The sequence below is a fragment of the Stegastes partitus genome, unplaced genomic scaffold, assembly GCF_000690725.1.
Source record: "Stegastes partitus isolate 25-593 unplaced genomic scaffold, Stegastes_partitus-1.0.2 Scaffold424, whole genome shotgun sequence".
Classification (NCBI taxonomy): Eukaryota; Metazoa; Chordata; class Actinopteri; family Pomacentridae; genus Stegastes; species Stegastes partitus.
In genome coordinates, this window is record NW_007578155.1 from 402,725 (window position 1) to 412,987 (window position 10,263).

General features: G+C 43.0%; 1 protein-coding gene across 1 annotated transcript; it reads left to right on the forward strand.

Moving 5' to 3' along the window:
* Positions 1-1,078: 1,078 nt before the first annotated feature.
* On the forward strand, positions 1,079-3,157 carry LOC103360278 (trace amine-associated receptor 13c-like). Its single transcript, XM_008285973.1, has 2 exons — positions 1,079-1,251; positions 2,341-3,157. Exons 1-2 carry the CDS (start codon positions 1,079-1,081, stop codon positions 3,155-3,157), a joined length of 990 nt encoding a protein of 329 aa, XP_008284195.1.
* The last annotated feature ends 7,106 nt before the right edge of the window (positions 3,158-10,263 follow it).

Below are 10,263 nucleotides of genomic sequence, written 5' to 3' on the forward strand. Positions count from 1 at the left end.
CCTCATCGTATCTCGTTGTGTCAAATCTAATCTTATGTCATCTGATCTTTTCTTGTTTTATCTTGTTTATTTGATCTTATCTGATCTCATCTCACCTCGTGTCGTCTCATCTGGTTTTATGTTGTCTCAGCTCGTCATTTCTTGTTTTACCTCATTTTGTCTTGTCTCGTCTTATCTTGTCTTATCTTATTTCGTCATTTCTTTTTTTTAATCTTGTCTCATTTCATCTCATCTGATCTTGTCTCACTGTGTCACATCTTATCTCTCTGGTTTTGTCTGATGTCACCTTATCTTGTTTCTTCTCATCTTATTTTTTGTCGTCTCATCTCACCATTTCTTGCTTTATCTCTTCTTGTCTTGTCTTGTCTCATCGTATCTTGTTTTGTGTTGTCTCGTCTCATCTTGTCTTATTGTGTCACATCCTTTCTCATCTTATCACATCCTGTTTTCTCATCTCATCATTTCTTGCTGTACCTCGTCTCATTTTATCTCATCTTGTCTCACTGTATCATCGTATCTCATCTTGTCTTATCTCATCTTATGTCATCTCATCTCGTCTTTGCTTGTTTTATCTCGTCTCATCTTATCGTATCTTACTGTATCACATCCTGACATCTTGTATTATCTCGTCTTATCTCTATGTTGTCTCATCTCGTCATTCCTTGTTTTATCTTGTCTCACGATATCACATCTAATGTCCTCTTATCTCATCTGGTATTATCTCATTCTGTCTCTTTTTGTCTTGTCTTATTTCATCTCATCTTGTCTCAGTGTATCACATCCTATCTCTTCTTGTCTCGTCTCTCGTTCTGTCTCATCTTGTCTTCTCGTTGATTGTTGATGCTGATCTCAGTGCATCCATCAGTCAGGCAGTGATCCGTTAAACTGCTGAATTTGTTTCATCACTTTTGATTGTTTTGTGTTTCTGTCTGGTTTCCATCCCAACACCGGGCTGCTCCCCTGATGGACCCTCCCCCTGCAGGTGTTGGGATGTCGGAGGTGTGCTGGAGGCGTCCGGCAGCAGAGCGGCGTCCACGTATAAAGGAGCCGCCCGGAGCCGCCTCCTCTGTCTGAGACCATGGAGGTTCTGGAGGAGGCCGAGCTCTGCTTCCCTCAGCTGCTCAACTCCTCCTGCAAGAAGCCCAAGCGTCCTCATGTGCAGCTGGTGGTGACGTACGTGGTGCTGTCCTTCATCACGGTGCTCACCACCACCCTCAACCTGCTGGTCATCATCTCCATCTCACACTTCAAGTACGCTGCTGCAGATTCTACTGATTTTACTGCAAATTGAACTCATGCAACTCGTGCTGCTGCAGGTTTACATGATGTTTCCTCAGGACGAACTGAATGCTGCTGCAGGCTGAAGTGATAATGCTGCAGGTTTAACTAACGTTTCTGCTGGTTTAACAGTTTCTGACGGTTGAATTGATGCAGATTTAAGTGATTCTGACACAGCTTTACACGATCCTGCTGCAGGTTTAACTGATAATGCTGCAAATTGAACTGATGCTGCTGCAGGTTTAACAGCTTCTGACGGTAACAGTGATGCAGATTTAACTGATTGTAGCACAGATTTACATTGTTCTGCTGCAAATTTAACTTGTTTTCATGCAGGTTCAGTTAATTTTGCTGCAGGTTTGTCTGATTCTGCTGCAGGTTTAACTGATAATGCTGCAACTTTGACTAACACAGCTGATGCTGCTGCAGTTTTACATGATTCTGCTGCATGTTGAACTCGTGCTGCTGCAAATTTAAGGGATGCTGCTGCAGATGTAAATGACATGTCTGCAGGTTTAACTCATTTTGCAGCAGGTTTACTTGATGTTTCCCCAGGTCGAACTGGACGCTGCTGCAGGTTTAACTCAAGTTTCTGCAGGTTTAACTGATTTTGCTGCAGGTTCATCTGATGCTGCTGCCGGTTTAATGGTTTAATTGATGCACATTTAACTGATTCTGCTGCAAATTTAACTTGTGTTTCTGCAGGTTTAAATGATGTTTCTGAAGGTTTAATCGATGCAGATTTAACTGATGCTGCTGCAGGTTGACCTGGTTCTGCTGCAGGTTGACCTGGTTCTGCTGCAGGCTGACCTGATGCCGCTGCAGGTTGACCTGGTTCTGCAGGTTGACCTGGTTCTGCTGCAGGTTGACCTGATGCTGCAGGTGGACCTGATGATGCAGATTTAACTGATGCTGCTGCAGGTTGACCTGATGCTGCTGCAGGTTGACCTGGTTCTGCTGCAGGTTGACCTGGTTCTGCTGCAGGTTGACCTGAAGCTGCAAGTTGCCCTGCTGCCGCTGCCTCTTACTGCTGCTCTGTAACCCCGTGTCCCCCCCCTGCAGGCAGCTCCACACTCCCACCAACCTCCTGCTGCTCTCTCTGGCCGTCTCCGACTTCTTCGTGGGCATCTTCACGTGTTTCCAGATGCTGCTCATTGACGGCTGCTGGTACCTGGGTGACGTCATGTGCACGCTGTACCAGTACCTGGCCTACATCGTCACGTCCGCCTCCATCGGCACCATGGTGATGATCTCCGTGGACCGCTACATGGCCATCTGCGACCCCCTGCGCTACCAGACCAAGGTCACCCAGAGGAAGGTGCAGCTGTCGGTGTCGGTGTGCTGGATCTTCTCTGTGGTGCTGCAGACGCTGCTGCTGTGGGGGAACCTGGTGCATCCGGGCCGGTTCACCTCCTGCTCTGGGGAGTGCGTGGTTGCCATCGACTACATCGCGGGCCTCGCCGACATCCTGCTGTCCTTCATCGGGCCCGTCGCCGTCATCGTGCTGCTGTACCTGCGGGTGTTCGTGGTGGCGGCGTCTCAGGCCCGAGCCATGAGGTCCCACATCGCCTCCGTCACCGTGCGCGGCTCGGTGACGGTGATGGTGAAGAAGTCGGAGATGAAGGCGGCCAGAACTCTGGGCGTGGTGGTGGTGGTGTTCCTCATCTGCCTCTGCCCGTACTTCTGCGTGACGCTGACCGGGCAGGACGCGCTGCTCAACCCGTCGTCCGTCGCCTTCGTCACCTGCCTGTTCTACTTCAACTCCTGCCTCAACCCCATCATCTACGCCTTCTTCTACCCCTGGTTCAGGAAGTGCCTCCGCTTCATCGTCACGCTTCAGATCCTGCAGCCGGACTCCAGCGAGGCCAACGTCCTGTAGAGGAACCACACCTTTCTCTTCTTTAATATTGTGAACATCAGCAGGAAATGTGTTTAGTTTGTCCAACACTTTGCTTTTTTCTGCTCCTGTAAGGTTCAGAAAGTGTCTCAGTATCATCAGAGCCTGCAGGTCCAGTGTACACAAAGCATCCAGTCACGCTGTTCTTTTCCTTCATTGCATCCACCAACATCCACGTTACATTACAGGCAACATGCTCAGTTCATCCCGTTTGTCTGATTTTAAAATCAAATAGAAATTCAAATTTTGTTGCACATTTATGCCAGTTTGACTTTTTTCTACCACTGAAGGTTCAGAAAGTCTCTTAAATCCATCATCCTGCTTCAGAACCTGCAGGTTTTTTTTAGCTTTTTACTTTCTGAATGTGGCTGCCAGAGAAAACATGAGATCCTGTGCAACAGTTCCAGCTTTACATCTAAAACAAAGATGTCTGTGTGTTTGTAATGCAGCTGTTTGTATTATTAGAAAGCAAAATGTGTGGTGATGCTGCAGTAAGCTCTAGTGTGAAAGATGGGTGAGTCTCCAGCAGGAGGCGCCGTCGTCCTCTAACTCCACTCAGGTAAATCACTTCAGTCCACGAAGCACCAGAAACCTGACAACGATTTGTGCTTTATATTCATTTTAAGACTGATTCTACGTCACTATTGAGCTTTTACGTCCACATGTCTGTAGTTCTGCTTCTTCTTCATATGAAGACGTGTGAGATATATATTTCATAATTTAGATTCCATGTTGGCTTTGAGGTTAACGAGCATAAAACACACCCAGGAGGAATATTCTGACTGAAATAAAGCGTGTTAACTGAGTGTTTCGTTGACTGTGTGGTTTCTGTGTGCTGCTACTTCTGAACACAAAATTATTAAATAGAATAAATGGATGAACTAAATTGAATAATTACAAGAAATAAAGGAGCAAATGAAACACAGAGTGCTTTGACAGCAGTAGCGGCGAGGCCAAACGAAGCAGGTGAAACGAGAATAAGAAAAAATGAAGATGCAAAAACACAAAAAGTCATCACAAATAAAAATAAAGTCGTCAGTTTATTTAATGCAGTAAAAGAGCTTCAAAGTAGAAAAATAAGACCTGAATTCATATAAATAAAAGCTCACATATTGTACATACATATAAATGACATTTAGGGCAGATTTGAGCTCAGTAAATTAAAATAAAGTCATTTCATGGTTAAATGTAGAGTAGTAGTAATGATGATGATAATAATTAATTATTTTAGCAATCAAAAAAGGTCAACTCGTGGTATTTTCTGAACCAAATGTAGCTGCAGATAATAATAATAATAATAAATTATTTTAGCAATCAAAAAAGGTCAACTCGTGGTATTTTCTGAACCAAATGTAGCTGCAGGCCACAGTTAAACATTTGAATCATAAATATTTGATCACGATGATGAAAAGAAAATTGTTTTAGTTAAACTTTTATGAACTGATTGATCAGATTTGATCAGTTGAACCACAAACACTAAAAAATATTGATAGAAAGTCTAAAAAAAAAGCTTCTCCAAATAGAACTTTATCACCTTTTATTAAAGTTTTCTAAATGTTTTATTTACTCTGTAAAATGAGTCCATGCAGGACAGACTAAAGACACTGTTTGTTGTTTGTTGTTGTTGTTTGTTGTTGTTGTTGTTGTTGTTGTTGTTGTTTAGCTCAGAGATGATAATAAATGTAAACTAAATGTTAACAGTAAAGTGACTCCTGCTGTGTGACTAATGTCGTGCTTCTTGTTGATTCCAGTTAAACCAGCACACGCACAGCGTCGGTCACGTGTGTGTGTGTCAGGCTGAACAGTTAAAGTCTGTTGTGTTGCTGCAACCACGGCAACGCAACAGACTCTGGACAAACCGGCAACGAGAGACCGAACACACACGGCAGGTTTGTTCTGTTCTGTCTTTAAACGCTTCATAAATCCTCCAACAAAGTCAGACTTCTTACAGAGTCTGAGGCACTAAAAGTCTGAATGATCATGAACTTCCATCAGTTTGTTCTTCATCAGGAGGATCTTCAGGCTGTGATCTGTTCTTTAGTTTCCTGTTCTTTAAATCTGTTCTTTAGTTTCCTGTTCTTTAAATCTGTTCTTTAGTTTCTTCTCTGCAATGTAAAAAAATGTTTTAAAAAATCTGTAAAAATAAAAAAGCAGCAGATGTGTCAAAAAAAAGGTATTAATTAAAATACATATGTAGAATAATGGTGTTGGTTCAGCTGATTAAAATACAATAAAACTGTAGTTTAATGCTGAAATATTGTACAAGAACAAATTATTATTTCTAAGAATGCAGATTTTTGATTTTTGGTGATTTTTCTAGATATTATCTATAATTACAAAATGTTTGGACCTTAAAATTATATTTTTTTACTGCATATAAATATAAAATAAATATATAATAAATATCATATTACATGTTTTATGGATGCTTGCTGTTATTTGAGAGAAAAATCATAAATATTAGACCTGGAAAACAGTAAATAATTATTTTTTAACTGGTGGTTTACAGATTTTTCCTGTTTTCATAAATAACATGTAACATCTTGTAAAAAAATCACAGAATTATTTATTAATTTACACATTTGATTGTATTTAAATCAACTAAAAAAATCATTATTTTACAGATATTTCGTCTTTTTTCACATTTTTACAGTTTTTAAAGCTGCAGCGTCACATTTTTGTCAACATCTTTATTTGTGGCGTCAGATTTTCATCGTTTCTTTGTCGTATTTATTTAGTTTTTCTGTTGTGAATCCTGTCAGGACCTGTTTCATGTCTGTGTTTGTAATATTTTATATCTAATAAAATGTTTCCAGGCCTCCAGGTTGACCTCCTCCATGCAGGACCTGTTTAATGTCAGTGTTTGTATTGTTTTTATATCTAGCACAACGTCTCCAGGTTGACCTCGTCCATGCAGGACCTGCCTCTGTCCCGGCTCAGTCGAGGTCGTGGCCGTCTGGTCTCGTCCAGCTCTGGGAGACACGATGGACGTCTGGACGTCTGCTTCACCCCCGAGGTAAACTACCTAGTCCTCCTCTCCATCTGTCAATCAATCCATCATCAATATGTGATCGATACGTGATCAATACGACAGGATTACTACATGTGGAGGTCCCAGGACTCTCTGCTGCGTCTGTCCGACCGTCTGCTGCTGGAAACTGAGCCGACGCTTCCAAAGACGTACAGCACCCGAAGAGGCCCGCTGCTGCTGTACTCACAGGTACTGGTACTACAATACTAGTACTCACAGGTAGAGAAATACTACTGCTGTACTCACAGGTAGAGAAATACTACTATATGAAGTACTCGTAGGTATATAAATACTACCATCCATAGTACTCACAGGTATATTAAGAAAAAAAATGACCTGATCAGGTACCACATGATACAACATGCTATTATATGATACTATATGAGGCTGCAGGTGGATCAGTGGTTAGCACCGTCACCTCACAGCTAGAAGGTCGCCGGTTCACGTCCCGGTGAGGACACCCGGGATCTTCCTGCATGGAGTCTCCATGTTCTCCCCGTGCAGCGTGGGTTCTCTCCGGGTTCTCCGGCTTCCTCCCACAGTCCACAAACATGCTGAGGTTAACTGGTGATTGTAAATTGTCCGTAGGTGTGAATGTGAGTGTGCTTGGTTGTCTGTCTCTAAGTGTAGCCCTGTGATAGACTGGTTACCTGTCCAGGTGAACCTGCCTTCACCCTGAGTCAGCTGGGATAGACTCCGTCCCCCATGACCCTGGTGAGGATGAAGGTGTAGAGATGATGGATGGATGGATGAATGGTACTATATTATAAGGTGTTATGATGCAACGTGATATAGTGTCCTTTACTGACCACAGACATGAGACCACACACAGTCTACACACAGTCTACACACAGTCTACACACATCCAGGTGTAATCAGGTAAACTTTAGTCCAAACCTCCTGAAACTTAAACAGAATGATGTGTCATCTTGTGGATCGTGCTGCAAGAATAAAATCTCTTTCAAGCAACATGTTGCCTGACTTGGAACAACAACTACACAACCTAATGACAGCGTATAGCCCAGCCTGACAAACCTCCAGTCAGGGTTCTGGTCACCACCAGACCAGGTCTTTGACTGAAACCTGCTTCAGCTTTTAAAGTCCTTCTTCTGTCTGCAGCATTTGGTTTCCATGGAAACCAGCCGTCACTTAGAAAACAGACCGAGGAGGCGGCGAGCAGCTCGGAGACACCGTCGGCAGATGGAGCAGCAACTGAGCACGCTCAGAGACCTAACGGCGGCCATCTTGAGCTACAGCAGCAGCCAGGTGGGTGGAGGGACTTGAAGCTCTCTGACCTGCTGCAGGTTTTCTTCTTCGTCTGAGTTTTTTAGGTTTCTCCTGCTGCAGTTCGTGTCCTCCAGGCCTCTGGTCCTTCCTCCTCTGAACCTTCCTGCAGCTTCCAGAACCCTGAACAGCAAACAGCAGCGGCCGGGTCCAGAGAGGAACACCGAACCACCGAAGAACCAGTCTGAAGGTATGAAAATAAAGACGTAAGCGGGCGCCATTTTGTCTATTTGTAGTTGTTCTGCATCTTTCCTTCTACATTTCTGTCGTTTCTGCAGATAAAGAGGAGCAGCAGAGCAGCAGGAGGACAGTCATGCTGGACCTGTACCTCCAGATACCCAGGACCTCCAGGACCTGCAGGACCTCCAGGACCTCCAGGACCTCCAGGACTCCGGCCCCACAGATGGCGCCTCAGCCCTGGGTACCGCCTGCAGCAGCGACCCCTGAGGAACCAGAGGGACCCCAGGTGACTTCTGATGGTTACGTCCAACCAGATGTGCTTGTCTGACTTTGTAAAAACGTGGCTAAATGAGGCTCCTCGTCGTCTGCAGACTCACTCAGACATGAAGCACCACAGAACCGGAGAGCTTCATGATCCAAACACCAGCTGTAGCGGTGATGATGGAGGATGTCGAGATGATGGAGGCAGCTGTGGCAGATCTCTGAGCAGACATGGCAGGACAGGTGAGTAAGTTTGTGTCATGAGATGAAGTTAAATAGAATGAAATAAAACGAGATGAGATAAAATAGATGATGAGATAAGATATGATGATATAACATAATAAGATGAGATGAGACAAGATAAGATGAGATACACTGAGATAAAATGAGATGAGACCAAATGCGAAGAGAGGAGATAATATGACACGAGATGAGATGAGATTAAGTCAGATAGAATGAAAGAAAACCAGATGAGATATGATGAGATAAAATGATGAAATGAGATAAGGTGATACAGGATAGGATGAGATAAAACGAGATGAGATATGATGAAATAAGATGGAACGAGAGCTGATGAGATCAAATGTGAAAAGAGGAGATGACATGAGATGAGATCATACGAGATAAGATAAGCTGAGATGAGGTAAGATTAGATATAAAGAGATGAGATAGGATGAGATGAGAGAACTTTATTAATCCTGAAGGAAGTTCTTGTGCCGCACATCGCTCAGACAAAACTAAATGACAAAAGAAATGCAGCGATTAAAAAGTAGAAAAGAAATAAAATGCATGTGCGATAAAATACTGAAATAAAATAAACGACAATAATTATTTGTCATAACTGAAAATATCTTTAAGAGTCCGTTCAGTTTTTCTGAACGTTCTCCAGCAGAGCAGCCGTCAAACAGTGAACCTGAAGCAAACGCTGCCTCAGGCATCATCTTCTGTGCAGAACAACCATGAAACCAAACCCTGTTCAGCTCCTCTGCTGCTCAAACTGATTCCCATGATGCTTTGCTGCAGGTCTGGTCCTTCCTCCTCTGACTGTTGGACGCTGCAGGGAAAACTCAGTCGGGGTAAGACAGCAGCTTCTACAAGGCAGCAGCTTGATTGTTGGTGTGCAGGATGTGCAGAAATGATTGACTGAGTAGGTACAGAGCAGGACTGTCGACGACTGTGCAGCTGCAACATCTGAATGAAGTCAAACCTAAAACTGTGGATATTCTGAATGAAGTCTGGTGCTACAGATCTTACACACCCACACAAGGTTTGAACAAAGTCACGTCTAACTTGGGAGTAATTTGAATCACTCGTCAGTTTGACCATTTTAGTCGTTTTGTGTCACATTTGGGACATTTTGTGTTTGATTTGAGTCATTTTGCATCTTGTTGTTTCCATTTTGTCTCCCTGGGTTCTTCTGTTGTCCCGTCTCATTCATTTTGTGTCTCATATTTTAAATATTTTGTCTTTTTGTGCTGGTTTTGCATCTTTTGTTGCTTGTTTTTGTCCCATTTGGTTGTTTTATGTCACATTTGGGTCTGATTTTGCTCATTTTACTTCTCTTTGTGACCATTTTGTCTCTTTGTGGTTGTTTTTTGTGACTTTTGTGACTTTTGTGATGTTGTAGGGTTGTTTTCCTCTCAGCTTGGTCATTTTTCATCTCTTGTTGTTGTTTTGTGTCACATCTTGATTTTTTTGTTAATTTAAATATTTGTTTACATTTTTTTTAAATAACCTTTCTCCTTGTTTTTGATCATATTGTGTCCCACATGGTTTGCCAAGTTTACCCTTTCGCCATCTGTTGAAAACTGAATTAAATATTTTTGTCATTTAAAATTGGCAAAATTTTGAATGTACTCTGGTATGTTTACTTCCTGGCTCTAGAAACTTTAGTGTTCAGACTGTAATTGTTGGAATTAGGACAAATAGGCCCAAAGTCCTTCAACATTCTGAGTATTTCTAGAGATTGTTGTTGAATTTGTCTGACGTTTGATGTGAGCATTACCTGACCGGTATCTGCACTGCTGATCTGTAATTTTTTGTTGAAATTTGCAGTCCAGATTGGAGGTCCAGGGTGTCGATGGACGTCCTCCCACAGAGAGTTGGACTGTTGGATCTAGGCAGCAGGATGAGCAACCTCAGGCAGGAACAGCTGAGCTTCTCCTCCAACAAAATCCAAAAAGACGCCATCAGCAGCCTCTCTTTCTACCTCTGCTGGTTCCTGGGAGGGAAGGTAAGTAAGAATTTACAAAAAGAGACACTCCCATCATGAAGCACGGTGGTGGCAGCGTCATGATGAAGCACGGCGGTGGCAGCGTCATGATGAAGCACG